At 43.0% G+C, this 21,314-nt stretch overlaps 1 protein-coding gene across 2 annotated transcripts in view; it reads right to left on the reverse strand.

The window, feature by feature from the left end:
- Nucleotides 1–1,912: 1,912 nt before the first annotated feature.
- Nucleotides 1,913–21,314, reverse strand: part of aqp4 (aquaporin 4) — a 38,281-nt gene continuing 18,879 nt past the window's right edge. Inside the window, exons 2-5 of one of the 2 annotated variants that reach the window (XM_073045851.1) lie at nucleotides 19,971–20,379; nucleotides 13,933–14,097; nucleotides 13,759–13,839; nucleotides 1,913–12,675 (exon numbers count right to left, since the gene is read on the reverse strand). In XM_073045851.1, the coding sequence (XP_072901952.1) occupies nucleotides 12,403–12,675; nucleotides 13,759–13,839; nucleotides 13,933–14,097; nucleotides 19,971–20,379 (928 nt within the window). In that variant the 3' untranslated portion in view covers nucleotides 1,913–12,402. The remainder of the gene's footprint in view (nucleotides 12,676–13,758; nucleotides 13,840–13,932; nucleotides 14,098–19,970; nucleotides 20,380–21,314) is intronic. The other variant, XM_073045862.1, reaches the window with a different exon arrangement.

The following is a 21,314-nucleotide window of genomic DNA, read 5'->3' on the forward strand; positions in this document are numbered from 1 at the left end:
GGTGAGGAAGGCAAATGCAATGTTAGCTTTCATTTAGAGGACTAGAATGTAAAATCAAGGATGTAATGTTAAGGCTTTATAAGGTTTTGGTGAAGCCTCACTTGTTGTATTATGAGCAGTTTTGGGCCACTTATCTAAGAAAGGATGTGCTGACATTGGAGAGGGTCCAGAGGAGGTTCAACATGATTCCAGGCTTGAAAGGCTTATCATATGAGGAGCATTTGATGGCTCTGGGCTTGTATTCACTGGAATTCACAATAATGAGGGGGGATCTCATTGAAACCTGTCGGATGTTGAAAGGCCACTGTAACTACACTGGTCCAATAAAATAATGGCCACCTATCATACAGATGTCCTTGAAGATTTATTTTTATCTCTCTCTTTCTTCAGCAGACACCGTGAAAACTACAAGTAAATAAAGGACATAAAAGGTTTAAAGCAAACATCTCTGTCTTTTCAAGTCTCTCAATCTAGTATCCACTGATAAACAGGCCCAAAACACATCAGCACAACAGAAGTGTGCTGAAATCAAATAAGATCACTAAAAACATATCACACTGTCCATGTAAAGGCACATCAACAACATTATACACGATATAAAACAATTACCACGTGTGCCTCTTGGATCACATGCAGAATAAGGTTATTTTAGGGCCATATGTCTTTCTCTGCCTCCATATTGATTCTGACCCATAATGCCACAGTCATGCTCTTATTAAACTCTGGTCATGTGACCCGTTACACTCTACATGAAATAAACCTTACATAAAGAGCACAAAATTCTTAATCAAACAATATTTTAAGGTGATATGTTTTAAACAAATGTTTTAACATCTTTTTACATTTTTAATCTTTTTTTTACGGCTGTATGAATGCAAATAATCATGAATTTATATCAGAAACATATAAAATAAACATCTCAATGGAACATGTCTCTTTGACAGTTACAGCCGTGATAGAGTAGATTTGAAGGGGATATTTTCTATTACATGGGAGTCTAAGACCAGAGGACACAGCAGCAGAATAGAGGGACGAACATTTAGAACAAAGATGAGGAGCTTCTTCAGTCAGAAAGTGGTGAATATGTGGAATTCATTACCAGAGGCAGCTGTGAAGGCCAAGTCTTTATTTATATTTATGCAGATGTTGATAGATTCTATGTTGGTTAGGACATGAAGGAATATGGGGAAGGCAGGAGATTGGGGCTGAGGGGGAAATGGATCAGCCATGATGAAATGTCAGAGCAGACTCAATGGGCCAAATGACTTAATTTTGCTCATATATCTTGAGGTCTTATGGTAACTTTTTCACACAGAGGGTGATGAGTATATAGAACGAGCTGCCAGAGGAAGTGGTGAGGCAAGTATAATAGTATCATTTAGGAAGGTCTTGGATCAATACATGGAGGGGAGAGGCCAGATAGGATTGAACACAGGAAACACAGCTGGGTGGGCAGCGTGGACTTATTGGGCTAAAGGGCCTGTATCTGCACTCTTTTGCTCTAGGAATCTACGTGCAGACTGATGTGCAGTTTAATCTGGCATTTTGCTAGGCACAAAGAGGTGGGCTGAAGGGCCTGTTTCTGTTCTGTGTTCTAAATGACAGTGGAACAAGATGAGATCTTTTTTGTCAATATCATGTTCATGCAACCTGTTCTCAAGTGGTTTTCCCTTCCGTCCATTTGTGTTCTTGGCCACTAGATGGGTGTATGGATCCCACAATAAAACCCACAATTACGGGATATTGTCAAAGGAACCACCCTTCCTTTGTATTTCACGTTGGATGCGGATTTTGCCAGTAAGGCCTGCATTTATCACCAATATCTAATTGCCCCTGTGTAGGTGGGTGTAACAAAAATGTTTTAAAATTCGTTTCTTTTTCTTTTATGATTCAGAGGCAAGATATCCACACATTTTAAAGGCTATAATAAATTACTTTATTAGAGTTATATAAAGAAAAAAACTACAGAAAGTAAGAAAAGTAGTTAATAAAGGACCAAGAGAGACAAAATAAAACTTATCAACCAGTCACTAAGCTACGCCATAGACTACAACCCAGGGAACTGCAAGGTGCGACAGCTTCTCCAGTCTCTCTCGCTCTCTCTTTGTCAGAGTCACAGAGTGGAATGGATACAGACCCTATGGCTCAACCAGTCCATGCTGCCACCTGTCCACCCAGCTAGTCCCAATTTCGTGCGTTAGTCCCACATCCATAGAAACATAGAAAATAGGTGCAGGAGTAGGCCATTCGACCCTTCGAGCCTGCACTGCCACTCAGTATGATCATGGCTGATCATCCAACTCAGAACCCTGTACCTGCTTTCTCTCCATACCCACTGATCCCTTTAGCCACAAGGGCCATATCTAACTTCCTCTTAAATATAGCCAATGAACCGGCCTCAACTGTTTCCTGTGGCAGAGAATTCCATAGATTCACCACTCTCTGTGTGAAGAAGTTTTTCCTCATCTCTGTCCTAAAAGGCTTCCTCTTTATCCTTAAACTGTGACCCCTCGTTCTGGACTTCCCCAACATCGGAAACAATCGTCCTGCATCTAGCCTGTCCAATCCCTTTAGAATTTTATATGTTTCAATAAGATCCCCCCTCAATCTTCTAAATTCTTGTGAGTATAAGCCTAGTCGATCCAGTCTTTCTTCATATGAAAGTCCTGCCATCCCAGGAATCAATCTGGTGAACCTTCTCTGTACTCCCTCTATAGCAAGAATGTCTTTCCTCAGATTAGGGGATCAAAACTGCACACAATACTCCAGCTGTGGTCTCACCAAGGCCTTGTACAACTGCAGTAGAACCTCCCTGCTCCTGTACTCAAATCCTTTTTCTATGAATGCCAACATACCATTTGCCTTTTTCACCACCTGCTGTACCTGCATGCCCACCTTCAATGACTGGTGTACAATGACACCCTGGTCTCGTTGCAAACTCCCCTTTTCCTAATCGGCCACCGTTCAGATAATAATCTGTTTTCCTGTTCTTGCAACCAAAGTGGATAACCTCACATTTATCCACATTAAATTGCATCCCTGTAAGCCTCTCCCATCCATGTATTTATCTAGTACTTCTTAATTTACACTATTGTACTTGCCTCAGCCATTTCCTCTGGCAGCTCATTAAATAAACTCACCACCCTCTAGATGAAAAGCTGCCCCTCAGTTCACTTCTAAGTCTTTCTCTCTCATCTTAAATAAATGCCTCCTAGTTTTGGACTCCCCTGTTCTGGTAAAAGAGACTCTTACCATCCACCTTATCATACCTTTGTTTCCATCTCTAACTCTGAGTACTAGTCAAGGCCCAGCCTAAGAGAAGGTTCACACCGGCACAAAGAAATCTCCATTTTTCATACCCTTCAGAAATCTGACATAACTTCTACTCAAGTACTTTTCCATCCCTTAGTGGTACCAGCCTGTAGCATCTTATCTCTCATAACCTTGGGCAAAGTGCGTAACTTAGTAGCAGACACGAGATCTTTATGATGATGATGATGTTGACTCAGGTCTGAGAGTCCAGCCTTGGGCATTTTCATGCCTTACAAGCCGCAGAATGAAAGACTGTGTGGCGTGCCACTCCTCACACAGACACTTCACAGTATTTTTCTTTTTATTTTACGAGGTCAATTTGCGAACTCAACACTCAACCTGGCACAGGTGGAAAGCGTACTCAGGAACGGCCCGACTGGATTCAAACCCAGGGACCTCCGTACTGGGGTCCGGTGCCGATGTCACTGCGCTACCAGCCAACATCTTTAAGGTCTTTAAGGAGGCCTCAAGGGGGTGTATCCACATACATCTCCTGGCTATTACCAAAATCCAAGCTGATACAATTTTGTCTTACAAACTTCAATTTTGTGTTACACATTTTAGTATACAGCAAGGAGGAATCCATTTTCACTCTTTCGTTAGAGTGTGGATGAGCTGACCATTTCCTACTGTACCCCAGTACATGTGACAATAAAAAAAATACCAGACACACATATTTCTGTCAATGATTAACAGATTGTGAAGAGAGAACCAAACGAGATGCCAAAAGAACCCAGGACATCAAACAGCATCTGTTGAGGTAAAGGACAGTCAACATCATCAGTCCAGACTCTTCATCTGGACTGAAGAAGAGAGCAACCCAGTGTCAGGCCAACTGAGATGTGGCTGGTGTGGTTGTAGCCAGCTGGGTTCAAATTCATGTGATTTATCTTTGCACCTTTATTTGTCCATCACAAAAGACAGGCAAATAGACAGGTGGCTACCTATTTCAATTTAACTTTCCATCCCCATTCTGACATGTCACTCCATGGCCTCTTCTACTGCCATGATGAGGCCAAACTCAGGTTGGAAGAGCAACATCCCATATTCCGTCAGGGTAGCCTCCAAACTGATGGCATGAACATTGACTTCTCTGAATTCCAATAATTTCTCCCCCTCCAATTTTCTCTCTTTTTCCTCATTCTGGTTACCCTCTCAAACCTTCTCCTACCTGGCCATCACCCCCCTTTTCCATTCCTTTATTCCATGGTTCACTGCCCCTCCTTTTAGATTCATTCTTCTTCAACCCTTTTCTCTATTAAATATCCTCTCCCAGCATTTTACTTCATTCCCCCTCCCCAACTATCCCCATCAGCTGGTCTCACCTATCACCTGTCACTTCAACTCCTCCACTTCCCCTCACTCTGGATTCCGCCCCTTTCCTTTCCAGTCCTGATAAAGGGGCTTGCCCCAAAATGAATACTCCTCCATAGATGCTGTCTGACCTGCTGAGTTCCTTCAGAATTTAGAAACATAGAAAACCTACAGCACAGTACAGGCCCTTCGGCCCACAAAGTTGTGCCGAACATTTCCCTATCTCAGAAATTACTAGAGTTACCCATAGCCCTCTATTTTTCTAAGCTCCATGTTCCTATCCAAAAGTCTCTTAAAAGACCCTATCATATCCGCCTCCACCACTGTTGCCGGCAGTCCATTCCACACACTCACCACTCTCTGTGTAAAAAACTCACCCCTGACATCTCCTCTGTACCTACTCCCTAGCATCTTAAAACTATGACCTCTTGTGGCAGCCATTTCAGCCCTGGGGGAAAAACCTCTGACTATCCACATGATCAATACCTCTCAACATCTTATACACCTCTATCAGGTCACCTCTCATCCTCTGTCACTCCAAGGAGAAAAGGTCGAGTTCACTCAACCTATTCTCATAAGGCACGCTCCCCAATCCAGGCAACATCCTTGTAAATCTCCTCTGCACCCTTCCTACAGTTTCCACATCCTTCCTGTGGTGAGGCAACCAGAACTGAGGACAGTACTCCAAGTGGGGTCTGACCAGTGTCCTATATAGCTGCAACATTACCTCTCGGCTCCTAAATTCAATTCCACGGTTGATGAAGGCCAATACACTGTACGCCTTCTTAACCACAGAGTCAACCTGCACAGCAGCTCTGAGCGTCATATGGACTTGGACCCCAAGATCCCTTCTGTGTGTTGCTCAAGATTTCCTGATTCTGTGGAATGTCTTGTATTTATGTTTTCCCTGGAGTAAAGAAAGCTGAAGGACGATCTTATAAAGGTTTATACAATCTTGAGGGTCATAAGTAGAGTGAATGGTCACAGTCTATTCGCCAGGGTAGGGGAGTAATTTACAGATTTTATTATTATGTATTGCAATACACTGCTGCTGCATAACAACAATATGCCAGTGATATTCAAGCTGCTTCTGGTTCAAATTTAGCAAGTGTGGTCCCCAGGTTTGTAAACAGTGAACCATGAATGTGGAGCTTCTCAATGTAACTGTTCAGCCTCAACACTTAACCCAGGGGTTCTCCTGTTTTTCTAATCCATGCCCCGTTCACAAAACCATGGTTACCATGTGCTTCTTAAACAACCTCTTCAATCTGTCTATTACAGACACAACCACCACCCTGTTTGAGTAGGATGTAGGATTGGTATTTTTTGTAGAACATAGGAAAGTACAGTACAGGAACTGGCCATTCGGCCCACAATGTTGTGCTGAACCAAAGCTTATATTGTTTATATAGCTACCTATATATGGTTGTTACAGCCAGGGGTGGTAATGGGAACAAGTTTCCACTACCTATTAAATGCTCCCAATGGCGTGCTCCTCAAATAGCCTCTGACAACCAAGTCCAGCTCCTGGCCTCACGTGTGGCTTAGCTACTAAGCCTGGCGGAACTGTTTCTACTGAAAGGAGAAGGGGCAAAGGTGGGTTACTGGCACCTTAAAACCAGTCGCTTCAAGCAGATGGGGCTCATCACCCGTGGTTGGCAGCTCATCTAGGAGAAGGAAAACTCTGATATCAAACCTCCGCTGCATTGCGGCTGTATCCACTCATGGGGAAGGCTTCCGGAGTAAACCCTGAGGGGGGAAAATCCAGAGCTGAAGTCCCTCAGGCAGTCCTACGTTGAGTTCAATGCTGACTGGCAACTAATGTGATGCTGCTGGTACCAAACTCTATCGGTCTTTGCCATATTCCTTTGGGTTCATCAGATGCGAGGAGAAGGGGAGCTTGTTACATGGGCAACAGCTTGCTCTCCATATCGTACAGGCCTGGCTCGCATATCCAGATAACTAGGACTCAATATCCAAGGTCAACCTGCCCCAAGGATGCCCTTGAATCACCTATATATGCGTAGTTGTTAAGTAAATTTTCTAGTAATTGTAGTATACTGGAGTGGACTTTGTATTTTCTAGAAGCTTCTCAGTTTTTCTACAGCAGGTGCCATGACACATGAATCTGGCTATTTTATAGGTTACATCTTATCCATATAAAGTCTCTAGTTTGAATATGAGATGACCATGACTGATTTTTCTTTGTTCATTCTATGTGCCTCGTTCTTGACATCCGAAAAACCTCCAGGTCAATATCACCAGATCCAACATCATTGATCTCAGTACAGGCCATCCCTTGGTTACGATTGCCCAACTTAAATTGGTAAATTGTTAATTATTGTCACATGTACCAAATTTCAGTGAAAGGTCATTGCTGATCATTTCATTACAGCAGTGTACTGTGGTAGTATAAGGGAAAATAATAACAGAATGCAGATGGGCCCCACGGTGCATAGTGGTTAGTGTGACACTATTACAGCTTAGAGCTTCAGAGTTCAATCCCAATGTCCTCTGTACGGTGTCTCTGTACGTCCTCTCCATGGAATGTGTGCATTTTCTCTGCTTTCCCCCCATTGTCCAAAGACCTACCGAGTAGGGTAATTGGTTATTGCAAACTGTCCCGTGATTAGGTTAGGGTTAAATTGTGGTCTTGAGGGGGTTGCTGGGCAGTGTGGCTTGAAGGACCGGGAGGGTCTGTTTCGCACTGTATCTCAAAATAAATAAGTTTAAATCTATAAATAGTGTTCAGTTACAGGGAAAGTGCAGTGCAGCCAAACAATAAGGTGCAAAGCTGTGATGAAGTAGATGGTGAGGGCCAAGTCTATCTTATTGTTAAAGTTAAAGTCTGTCCCGAGCCTTATAGGCTCATCAGGCCAGTGCTTATGCCAGTTTCCGTGGCGTGAAGCAACTGAGAGTATGAGACTCCCCCCCCCCCCCCAGAAAGGATGCCAGTCTATTGCGAGGTTCACCCCAGCATTTTGCCAGTACCCATTTTCAGCTGGGCGGACTGGAGCAGTGTGTGGTTCAGTGCCTTGCTCAAGGACACAACACGCTGCCTCGGCTGGGGCTCGAACTCACAACCTTCAGATCGCTAGTCCAACATCTTAACCACTTGGCCACGCACCAACACTATCTTATTATATGAGGGGACTATTCAGGTTATGAGCAATTCTCCCACCTCTCCGTCCACACTCCAGGACCACGTCCACTGCCCCTCCGTTGCATAGCACTTGTTAAAGGCCACAGTGTTGATCTTAGCCTATGACTACTAAACTCTAGTCATTATCATAGGAATTTTACAGTCTATCACACCCAGATCCATCAGAGGTTTGAACACAGAGGTCTGTGCCAACATCTTTCAGTCGCATTGTTCCCATCCATTGAAGCAAAGTCTCAGAGAGCTAGGAATGCTTTATACAACATTTAATGCTTGATCTGCTGTGCTCTCATCCACATCCTTTGACCAAAACTTGTCACTTTTCATTAAGTTGCTTCAGTGGCTCAGTATCACCCTCCCTCTTGATGGGGACTAGAGATCCCATTGTAAGAGACAGATAGCCCGTGCCCCAACCAACATTCATCCCTCAGTACATGTTAGTTCAAGGACAGCTTCTATCCCACTGTCATCAGACTTAAAAGGACCTCTTGTACGATAAGATGGGCTCTCGGTCTCACAATCTACCTTAAAATGACCATGCATTTTACCTGCACCATACTTTTTCAGTAACATTGATTAGGTATTCTGCATTGTTATTGTTCTCCATTATTCTAGCTCAAAGCCCGTGTAATGATTTAAGCCGTATAAACAGTAAAACAAGCTTTCACTGTATCTTGGTACGTGTGACAATAATAAATCAATTCCATTACCAATTACATCAAAGCCTGGCCATTACCATAATGATGTTTGTGGGATCTTATTGTGTATAAATCAGTTGCTGCCACATTTCCTGCAAAAACATGAACACGATTCAGAAACACAAGAGGTTCTGCAGATGCTGGAAATCTTGAGCAACACATACAAAATACTGGAGGAACTCAACAAGTCAGGCAGCATCAATGGAGGGGAATAAACAGTCATCATTCTGGCTAGACCCTTCGACAGGACTAGAAAGGAAGGGGCCAGAAACCAGAATAAGGAGATAGGGGGAGGGAAAGGAGTACAAGCTGGCCGGTGATAGGTAGGACCAGTGGAGGGGGAAGAGGGAGTGAAGTAAGAAGTGAGAGGGATAGGTGGAAGAGGTAAAGGGCTGAGGAAGAAGGAGTTTAGTAGAAGAGGACAGTGGACCATGGAAGAAGGGGAAGCAGGAGGGGAAACAGAGGAAGATGATGGTCGGGAGAAGAGAAAAGAAGGGGAACAGGGGAACTGGAATGGGGAAAGGAAAAGAAGGATGGGTGGGGACTTACCAGAAGTTGGAAAAATTGATTTTATGCCATCAGGTTAGAGGCTACCCAGACAGAATATGAGGTGTTGCTCCTCCAACCTGAGTTTGCCCTCATCTTGGCATTAGAGGAGCCCATCAACAGACATGTCAGAATGGGAATGGAATGTTGAATTGAAATGTCTGGCCACAGGGAAACCCTGCATTGCAGCAGTCAGAACAAAGGTGCTTGTTAAAACGGACTTCACTCCGCATCGTCTCACTGACACGGAGGAGGCTACACCTGGAGAACTGTATGCAGCAGATGGCCACAACAGACTTGCATGTGAAGTGTATGTCTCTTCACTGTGAAGCAAATTGAGTTGCCCAGAGGTTGGAAAAGGCACTATGGAAATGTAAGTTGATCCTTTTTTTCATATTTCTTGCTGGTCTTACACCAGGCCAGTTCATGAAGCCAATGCCTCCTCCTGGTTTATCCATTTTGTTGTTTCCAAGCCTTGGAATGATACTCAGAATAGCTCTCTCACACGCTTGAAGAGGAGTTACTGAAAAGTCCTCACAAAAACCTCTGCTGATTTGTTTTAACGTAATTTTCTTACAATGTACAAAGAAGCCATTTAGCCTACTGAATTTATGGTGCCTACCAGAGCAATCCCATCTGCTTCATTCCCCGTCTCCCACACATCCTTTGTTCCCTTGTTCATTCTTCTGCAATCCATCTGCCCTAAATGTAATCTAACCCACCAAGCAATGAACCCCGGGCACCCAGTGGAACGCCACCTACTCACAGCGAAAGTGAGCACAATCAGCACTTTCCTAGGATTGAACTCGGGTCACTGAAAATGAGAGCAGCAGGTCCAGTTGGCTAATGTACTCTCTCCCAGGTTTGTTATATGCAACCTAATAATGGTCAGCTCAAACTTAGGGAATCTACCAGAACATTGGGAGTCCAGGGGTGGCACAGCAGAGAAACAGGCCCTTCAGCCCATTGCATCCTTGCTGACCTTTTCCCCATTTACACTAATCCCGCTGGTCTGCTTCAGGACTGTATCCTTTCATGCCTTGCCTAATTAAGTGCCTGAATAAAAGCCTCTTAAATGTTGTGATTGAATCCGACTTCATCACCTTCTCTGAGTGTGTGCTGCAAACACCATCACTGTCTGCTTATAAAACTTACCCCCAGATCCCCTTTAAACCCCCTTCCTTTCACTCACTGTTCTGATACTACTACCATGGGAAACTGAGTTTGAGTATCTACCTCCCCATCCTGAGAGAAATCCCCCGTCCTCCATGAGATCTTCTGCATTCAATCTGTGCCTTGTTTTAAGACCAAATCCAAAGCTCAGGGATCTTGAAAAGGTAGAGTTTTAGAGAAAGATTAAGGTTACAGATACAGGAAGGACTACATCTATCATTTAGATCCTCACCATTTGGGACATGCCCTCTTCTCATTACTACCATTAGGGAGGAGGTACAGGAGTGTGAAGATCCACTGCCAATGAGTCAGGAAGAGTTTCTTCCCCTCCTGCCATCAGGTTTCTGAACAGTCCGTGAACATGACTTGGCTATTTCCCTTCAGCACTATTTATTTTTTATATTGCAACTCACAGTAATATTTGCTTTGCTTTGTACTGCTGCCACCAAACATGAATGAGTTAAAATCAGATTGAATCAAGGAAAACTGTTCCCAATGGTCAAAAACCAGGACACGGGAGAACACAATAAATAGGAACAGAAGCAGGCCACTTAGTACCTTTACCCTGCACTGCAATGCCTGACCTACACCAACCTTTTCTGTGCAAATTCCTTTCGTCATTGATCTTTAAAATATTTATCTGTCTCCTCAGGGCAGAGAATTTTAAGCCTTTTTTTTACCCTTTGAGAGAGAAAGTTCTACTCATTTTGGTTTTAAATGACCATCCTCTTATCTGGTAGCTTTGTCTTCACAATCTCCCACTGGTGAAAACACTTCAATATCTACCCTGACAAAATCCCTCTAGGATCTATCACGGTTGAATAAGGTCTCCAAGCATTCATCTAAATTCCCTGGAATACAGAACAAGACTGTCCATCCTCTAATTCCTGGGATGATAAAACAATCCTCTCAGACTAGGAATTAGATTGGTAAATTAGTAAATCTCAGAACTTTAGCTTGTCCACAGTGACCTGCATCAATTTTATAGACAGCATCATATCAGTACAGCAACTGCTCTGCCCGAGACTGCAAGAACTTGCAGAGCATTTCCAGTCTCATGAGCATCAGCTTCACCTCCATTGACTATTGCCTCAGGAAAGCAGCCAAAATCATCAAATACCACTCCCACCCCTTCATTCCCTTCTCTCTGCCCTCCCTTCAGGCAGAAGATATTTGTACCACTTGGCTCAGGGATAGCTTTTATTCTGTTATTATAAGACTCCTGAATGTACGATAAAGGTAAACTCTTAATCTCTCAATCCCCCTCATCATGGCCCTTGCTCCTTATTGTCACCTGCGCTGTATTTGCTCTGTAACTTTAACATGACATTCTGCATATTATTGCTTTTTTTCTGTACTATCTTGAAATAAATCTATTTGAATGGCATGCTATAAACAAAGTTTTTCACTGTATCACAATACGTGTGACAATAATGAACCAATTACCAATCATTCTACAGGTCAGGCAGCATCTCTGGAGACAACAGTTCTGAGAGAAGATCAGAGACTTGTTGACTATTTCCTGCATCTTTTATTTTTGGTTAGGGTTGTGTTACTCGTGGAACTACTGTCAATGGACTCATGAACTCTTAGTGACACAGTACAGAAATAGGCCATTCATTCCATCGAGTTCATATTGATCGTGAGCTACCCATTTACACTCAACCTACATCAGTCCCATTTTGTTTTCCTCTCAATCCCATCAACTCTCCCCAGATTCTACCCCTCACCTACATACTGGGGGCATATTACATTGGCCATTTAACCTACCAACCTGCACATTATTGGAAGGAAATGAGAGCACCAATGAAAAACACATCACAGGGAGGACATGCAAACTCCACACAGACAGCACTGGAGGTCAGGATTGAATTGACGGCACGGGAGGCCGTAAACTGTGAGGCAATGTTTCTACCAGCGGACTAAAATCCCTTTCATCAAGACAACACATTATTCTTTCCCATTACTTTAAACTTCTGTCAGCAACACTGGAATTGAGTTTGAAAAGAAATCAGATATCATTTTGTGCCACTTGAACCCCTTAAGCATTTCACTAAAATTGTTTGCACCGTGAAGTAAATCTTGTTCTAGTTGTCAATGAGTGCTGTGTGTTTATAAAAGATCAGTTTCTTTTACAGGAACAACATGGTCAGCCAAGGTTTCACAAGTCATCTCCTGCTTTCTTGTGCCCTTTGCTAGTCATACGGGTGTCAAACGTTCTTCAGCCTTATCTTCTTTCTCTTTGCTTTTACCTTCACCCTCAAACTGAGAGCCTCCAGGTTTAATGGCCAGATCCTCGTAGTCAATGGCTTGGCTCCTGCTTTCCAAAACATCCAAATACTTAGCCCCAGGAGCTGGTGTAGATTTGAAGATATCTTTAAAACGTCTCTTCAGTTCCTCATCTGGATGGAATAGATACTCGTAGACGGCAGCAGCGCTGATTCCACCTATTGTTGGACCAACCCAGTAAACCTGAAACACAGGGACAAACAAGAACCACTCAAAAAGGAATGACTTTGAATTAAAACTTGACTGTTTTATTTTCTGTTGGCTTTGGAGCGTCAAAAATCTTTATTACCCTGTAAACCAAATAAACAAGGAACAAAAAGAAGCCATTTGGCCCCGTGTTTATTCTGCCTTCAATGTTATGGCTATTTCCAATGGTGGAGTGTCAAAAAATAGAGGCCAAAGTTTAATATGTGAAGAGTTGTATAACAAACTTGAAGGGGACAATTATTTTTACACAAAAGCTGGTGTATATCTGGAATTTGCTGCCGGAACAGGTGGCAGAATATGATACAATCACTATTTTAAGAGACAGTTAGACAAGCAGTTGAATAAAAAGATGCAGTCGTATTGAAGGACATTTTGATTAGTCATCAAACATACCCACCATCTGGGCCATCTTCTTGCAACTACCATTGTGCAGGAAGTACAGAGGCCTGAAGCCCCGCAGCAGAAGTTCAGGAACAGTTATCATTTAGTTCTTGAACTGGAAAACTCTAATCACTGCAGATTAGCACCACTTTGACCACTTTGCAATAAAATGAACTTTATTGTACTAATTTGTTTTTCTTGTACAAACTGTGTTTAACTTATGTTTAAGTTGTGCTTTTCTGACACTGTAAATACTATAGTAGGTTTTTCCTAGCACCTGTGCATACATGTAACTGTGCATCTAACAGTAAATTTAGCTTTGACTTTGAAGTTGCAAAAAGATCAAAAACACAAGGAGAAGCTAATGTAACCTGCTGAGTTATGCCAGCATTTAAAAAAAATTTTTTTTTTAAAAACACAGTGAGATGCTGTGATCTTGGACATATGGCTTGAATGGGCAGTGGAAGCAAATGAAACGCAAGAATCAATAGGGGAATGGAATGCCTACTGAAATTTGACAAACCGAAGGAGAAGGAGCAGTTGAGTGACTTTGAATGGGCAGTCCATCAAAGTGGTGACACAGATATAATGGACCAAATGGCCTTCTTCCAAATCAGTTAGCTGGGCAACGTGCTAATTTATCATCAATTAGCACCATATTCGGTACTTCATAATTACCCATTGGTTTTCCCATTTCCCAGTAATAACTGCAGGTCCAAATGATCGTGCAGGATTCATACTGGCACCAGTGTAGTTAATCTGCAGAAGAAGAATAGGGTTAGAATGAGGTGGGAATCAATGAAAGCTTAAAGTCTATCACGAGCGACAGCCAGCAGGTTTCAAGAGACTTACAGCAAACATGTGTCCAATGGTGACAGAGAGACCAATTGCCAGTGCTGATGAGCCCTTCAGATCACCACGTTTAGAGTCACACGTGGCAAAGATGGTAAACAGTAGCTGGAATGTGATAAGCAGTTCAACCAACAGCCCATGGCCAGCCGAGAGATTCTCATTAATCTGCAATATTAAGGGTTATAGTCTGTAATGCGTTACAAATGGTCACTGGTTAACAGAGAGCTTCATTCCTGAGAGCTCATAACCTGAAAGATCCCCTAGCGCAATAAGATAGACTCATGCCCTCGCAATCTACCTCATCACAGCCTTGCACTTTATCGTCTTTTCCCAGACGGCAGGAAGGAGATGAGTTTGTATGAGGGGTGCGTGGGGTCCTTCACAATGCTGTTAGCTTTGCAGGTGCAGCGTGTGGTGTAAATGTCAGTAAAGGTGGGAAGAGAGACCCCGATGATCTTCTCAGCTGACCTCACTATCCGCTGCTGGGTCTTGTGATCCGAGACGGTGCAATTTCCGAACCAGGCAGTGATGCAGCTGCTCAGGATGCTCTCAATACAACCCCTGTAGAATGTGATGAGGATGGGGGGTGGGAGATGGATTTTTCTCAGCCTTCGCAGAAAGTAGAGATGCCACTGGACTTTCTTTGCTCTGGAGCTGGTGTTGAGGGACCAGGTGAGATTCTCCACCAGGTGAACACCAAGAAATTTGGTGCTCTTAACGATCTCAACACAGGAGCCATCAATGTGCATGCAAACAACATTTTCACTGTCATCTCAGTACATGTAACATTATTAAACCAATTTATCAATTTACGTTGGGTGATCATAACCTAAGGCTGGCCTGCACTGAGACACATGATATTAGATACGGTGATATTCATCTGGAAGTTCTTCATTAGTTAAGAATGGGGCAAAATACTTGGTGGTTACAGCTGCTTTACTACGAGCTACAAGAACAAAGAAAAGATTCTAAAAAAAAGAGTCATTGTTAGTTCATACTCAGACTAGAGATAAAGGCACATTCCATTGATAAGATGTCATGAAATAGCCAGATTCAAATGTTGTTACATCTGCTGCAAAAAAACTAAGAAACTTCTAGAAAATACAGAATCAGCTATACTACAATTACTGGAAAATTTACTGAACAATTACATGTATATGATAGATTATAAGCAAGAATAGAGAATAAACAACAAGAAAAGTAACAATTCTATACCCTAATACAACAAAGATAAGTTGGTAGCATCAGTTAACTGGGTCAGCAGGATCAAAGGGCTGAATAGCCTGATTCTCTGACTCTAGCACTCACAGAATGAGAGATCACGGAATATTTATTGTGGCATGAACGGACTGACTCACAGAGGTGCAGATGGCAGAACTGCCGGCTCACAGCTCCAGAGACCCAGGTTCAATTGCAATGTCTGCCACTGTATGTGTGGGCAGCTTGCATGCTCCCACTGTGACTGTGTGAGCTCCTATCCCCCGGTGCTCCAGTTTCCTCCCATACCCCAATGGTAGGTCAACTGGCCACTCCATTACTACCACTGAGGAGGTAGTACAGGAGCCTGAATACGTACACTTAACATTATACAAAGAGCTTCTTCCCTCTGCCATCAGATTTCTGAATGGATCATGAACTCATGAAAACTACCTCACCATTCCTGTTTTACACTATTTATATATTTTACTTTTTATTGTAGCTTATAGTAATATTTTTATGTATTTCACTGTACTGCTGCCACAGAACAACAAATTTCACGACACATATCCGTGATAATAAACCTGATTCTGATTCTGGTTAAGTGGAAGATTCGGGGGAGCTATTGGGAATAGAGGAGAAACCTATCCTACCAATGTGTCTGGGGTTGGGGCAGAGGTCAAATTTCCTTATTTCATGAAGGTTCCAAAAGTAAATGGGATTGTGAGGATGTATAGAGATTTTAACATGATGTAAACCAGCTATGTGAGTGGGTGACAGCACTACTGATGAAGTTTAATGTGAATAAATTATCAGCTACAATTGAACAGCAGAGAAAACTCAATGTGCTGAATTCTGCTCCACTATCTTATGGTCCAAATATTTTGCCATCCACATTGGTATACAAAACTGAAAAGCTGAGTATTTGTGATAAAGGCTATGGACAGCACTGATGTTCAAAGGGACTTGTACACAGGTCATTGAGAACAGGCAAGAGAGGTTACAGCGTGTTTTCCTTTATTATGAGAGAGCTTAAATGCAGGAGTGGGTCAGACCTCTGGTAATTATGTCGGGCCTTGGGAGACCAGACCTGGAACACTGTGGACAAGTTTGGCCTCTTTACCAAAGAAACAATACACTGTGTACTCCCAATGTCACTGCAGTTCAAGTTATGGAAATATGGCCTTATGGAATTCTCAAATCACTTCCAAAATTGTGAGGTACAGAATAAAAATGGACTGTTTTTGAATTCATGAGTAAAAAAATATACAAAATGAATACCAAGCACTGAACTAGTTTACCAAAGACAATGATCATAGGCTGCTGGTTCACTTTAAATCAATGCCCTCTAGTTTTTTGTTCCCTTTCACTGGGTAAAAGACTGAGTGAATTCCCCCAATCTGCCATTCATTATTTTATACTTCTCTGCAAGATCATCCCTCCCTACAAGGAAGTCCTGGAAACATTTTTGTATATCTTCTTTGCACTCTTTCCAGCTGAATGATGCCATTCCTGTAACAAGGTCAACAAAACAGTACCTGATACTCCAGGTGCAGCCTCACCTACATCCAGTACAAGAGAAACATATCCCAACTCCTATACTCAGCTCCAAGTGTAGACTGATGAAGATCACCGTCTTCACCGCCCTGTCTACCTGTGTCACCACTTTCAGTGAACAATGTACCTGTACTCCGAGGTCCCTCTGTTCCAAACACCTCCCCAGGGTCTTACTGCTCACTGTCTGCTTCTGAGGAAATGGTTTGCAGGGCCATGAAGGGAGAGTAGTGACAGATTTATTTTACTAGGAGCAAGGAGTGACATAGATTTAACAGAATAGCTGCCAGGGTCAATGGCGGAAGCAGATAGGACAGCGATGTTTGATGAAGGGAATGGAAGGATATGGATCATGTACAGGCAGAAGGCAGCCTTTGACATGCTAGCCTTCACCAGTCGGGGCACTGAGATTAACACTATGGATGCTATGTTGCAGTCGCACAGTAAGTTTGTGAGGTTGCAGAAGAGATTTATTTTAATTTGGCATCATGTTTGGCACAGATATTGTGAGCCTAAAGACCTATTCCTGTACTGTTCTATGTTAGACCATAAGGCACAGGATCAGAATTAGGCCATTCAGTCCACTGAGTCTGTTCTATCTTTAATTATGCCTGATTTATTTTCCCTCATCCTCTTTCCTTTGACTTCTCCCATAACCTTTGATGCCCTTTCTATTTAAATACCTATCAATCTCCACTTTAAATATATGCAATGACTTGGCCTCCATTGACATCTGTAACAATAAATTCTACAAATTCACTGCACTCTAGCTAAAGGAATTCATCCTAGCTCAAAGTTCAAAGTAAAATTTATTATCAGACCTCATACACGTCACCACATACAAGCCTGAGATTCTTTCTCTGCTGCATTCTTAGCAAATCTATAGAAGAACTGTAAACTATAAACATCAGGACCTATAAACTGTAAACTGTGCAAAAGCAGAAATAAATAAATAACAATAAATAACGAACAGGAAATAATGACATAACAGAGTCCTGAATAAGTGGAGCTATCCCATTTTGTTCAAGAGCCTGTAAGTTGAGGGCTAGTAACTTCTTGAACCTGATGGTGTGAGTTCTGAGGCACTTCTACCTTTTATCTGATGGCAGCAATGAGAAAAGAGCATGGCCTGGGTGGTGAGGATGTTTGATGATGGATGTTGCTTTTCTACAGTAATGTTTCATGTGGATGTGCTCAATGGTTGGGAGGGCTTTACCTGTGATGTACTGGACCACATCCACTACCTTTCGTAGGATTTTCAGCTCAAAGGCATTGGTGTTCCCATACCAGGCCACAATGCATCCTGTCAGCACACTTTCCACCACAGATCTCAAGAAGTTTGCTAAAGTTTTTGAAGACATGCCGAATCTCTGCAGACTACTGAGGAAGTAGAGACGCTGTCGTGCTTTCTTCGCAATAGTATTTATGTGATGAATCCAGGACAGGTCCTCTGAGATAGTGACACCCAGGAATTTAAAGTTACTGAACCTCTGATGATTACTGGCTCATGGACTTCTAGTTTCCCTCTCCTGAAGTCTACAGTCAGTTCCTTAGTCTTATTGAGATTGAGTGACAGGTTGTTGTTATGACATGACTCAGCCAAGTTTTCATTCTCCCTTATGTATGCTGATTCATCATCCCCTTTAATACAGAGCACAGCAATGGTGTTGTCAGCAAACTTGTCTATAGTGTTGGAGCTGTACTTAGCCACAGTCATAGGTATGAAGCGAGTAGAGCAGGGGGCTAAGTACACAACCCTGTGGTGCTCCTGTGCTGATGGAGATGTTGTTGCCAATCTGAACTGACTGGGGTCTACAAGTGAGGAAATCCAGGATCCAATTACACAGGGGTGTATTGAGGCCCAGGTCTTGGAGTTCACTGATTAGTTTTGAGGGGATGATAGTATTAAATGCCAAGCTGTAGTCGATAAAGAGCATCCTGATGTATGCATCTATGCTGTCCAGATGTTCCAGGGTTGTGTGACGAGTGAACGAGATGGCATCTGCTGTAGACCTGTTGCTTTGGTAGGCAAATTGGAGCAGATCCAAGTCAGCATTCAGACAGGAGTTGATATGCTTCAACACCAGCCTCTCAGAACAATTCATCACTTCACATAGCTCTGTTATAAAGGGACGTTCTTCTATTCTGAGGCTGTGCTCTCAGTTCCTAGATTCTCCCACTTTTAGAAACATCCTCTGCACGTCCAATATTAGGCCTTTCAATATTAGGTAGGGTTCAATAAAATCACCCCTCATTTTTCTAAACTCCAGCAATTACAAGCACAGAGCTATCAGATAGTCCTCATACATTAACCCTTTCATTCCCAGGATCATTCCTGTAAATTTCCTCTTCACCCTCTCCAATACCTGCATGCCTTTTCTTAGATATGGGGCCAGAACTGCTCACAATACTCCAAATGTGGTCTGACCAATGCCTGAGAAAATGTCAGCATTATATCCTTGCTTTTTATATTGTAGTCCTCCTGAAATGAATGCTAACAACACATTTAACTTTCTTATTACCAATTCAAACTGCAAATTAACTTTTAGGGAAGCCTGCATTAGGATTCTCAAGTCCCTTTGCACTTCTGATGTGCAAATTTACTCCCTGTTTAGTGTGTGCCTTTATTCCTTCTTTCAAAGTGCATAACCATACACTTTCCTACACTATATTCCATCTGCCATCTCTTTACCTATTCTCCCATTCTATGCTTAATGGACAATTGACCACCTTCTGCACCGCACAATTCTCACGATTCCATGCATTCCATATATGCACTTCTCGCAGCCAGACTCCAGCCACCCCAGATATTCTGTATGCTCCTTCCTCCCATTGGGAAGAAGATACAAAATCCTGAAAGCACGTGCCACCAGGCTTAAGGACAGCTTCTGTCCCATTATTATCAGACTCTTGAACAGACTTCTTGTATAAGATATACCTCACACTTATATACTGAACCTTATTGTCTACCTGCACTGCACTTTCTCTGTAGCGGTTTCACTTTATATTCTACATTCTGTTACTGTTCTACCTTAATGCACCATGAAATGAATTGATCTGTATGAACAGCATTCAAGGCCAGCTTTTTACTGTATCTTCATTGTTCGGGGTTGACCATGGATGTTGTGTCCTAGCTGTCTACGTAATTGATACTAAGTCAATATGCAAGCCAGGGCAGTACGATATGGAGAGCAAGCTGTTGCCCACGCGGCAAGCTCTCCCTCTCAACACAACTTATAAATCCAAAGGAACAGCAGAGACCGATAATAAACCGATATCAATATTACCGTGGTGACACCAAATTCACCCCTAACGCCTGGTGGAGTGACAACGTAGAGGATCCCTGCTCCCGCAATGGCACCAAGACACTGCGCTAGAATGTAGAAGAATCCCTTGGCCAGGCTGAGCTTCCGGGTGGAGACCATGGCGACAGTTACCACGGGATTAATGTGGCCCCCACTGATGTGGGCAAAACATTGAACCATGGTGGCAATGCTGAACCCAAAGCAGAGAGAGATGAGGAGGGTGTCTACGGATCCGCTCACACCGCCCCAGCTGATGGTGGATCCGATGCCAAGAAGAACAAAGATGAGCGTGGCCAGAAACTCAGCTGAAACTGCTCTCCAGAAAGACTGGGTCCAAATCCCTTTGAACGCCGTCATAGCCCGTTCCAAACTGCACAGTGGCAAGCGCTTTCTGCAAGGAGGAAAAGAAGGGAAAACATTAGGATTTATGGTAGAGTTCCCAACTCAATACTAAAATTTGATCACCCCATTACAGTACTGATGCGTCTACAAGAGGTGGTGCTTCAAGAAGGATCAACATCAAAGATTCCCACCGTCCAGACCACACCCTCTTTCTGGTGCAATCATCAGACAGGAGGTACAGGTCCTTACTGAACACATCATCGATGGAAAGGGTGAACAACTTCAAGGTCCTGCACAACAACATATCAGAACCCACCATATTGATGCAATCATGACCAAGGTATGCCAATAGTTTTCCTTCATTGGGAGTTTGAGATTAGGTATGTCACCAAAGCCTCTAGTAAATTTCTACAGATGTACTGTGGAGAGCATTCCGACTGGTTCCAACACTGCCTGGTGTGGAGGCTCCACGTGCAGGATCAAGAGAGATTGCAGAGCGTTGTAGACTCAGCCAGCTCCATCACAGGCACAAGTCTCCCCTCATTAAGGACATTTTCAAGAAGCAGCGACCATCTCTAAGGACCTTCACCACCTGGGACATGCCCTCATTGAGGAGGTACAGGAGCCTGAAGACCCATATTCACTGTTTTAGGAACAGCTTCTTCCCTTTTCCCATCAGATTTCTGAATGGTGCGTGAACCATTATTCCTCTTTTGCACAATTTATTTATGCTTTTATTGAAGCTTATACTAATTTGAAATGCCTGCACTGTACTGCTGGCACTAAACAACGAGTTTCCTGACTAATGTCAGCGACAAATAACTTGATTCTGATTCTGTGGAACTATTGGAGGGTTTGGAAATGGTTGATCAGAATGCTGCCTGGAATAGAGAGAGGGCTTGAGCAATAAGAAGAGGATGGACAAACTCGCGTTGATTTCTGTGGAGCATCGGAGGTTGTAGAAAGACGCAATAGGTTTATACA

Source organism: Hemitrygon akajei, chromosome 1, assembly GCF_048418815.1.
Source record: "Hemitrygon akajei chromosome 1, sHemAka1.3, whole genome shotgun sequence".
Lineage (NCBI taxonomy): Eukaryota > Metazoa > Chordata > Chondrichthyes > Myliobatiformes > Dasyatidae > Hemitrygon > Hemitrygon akajei.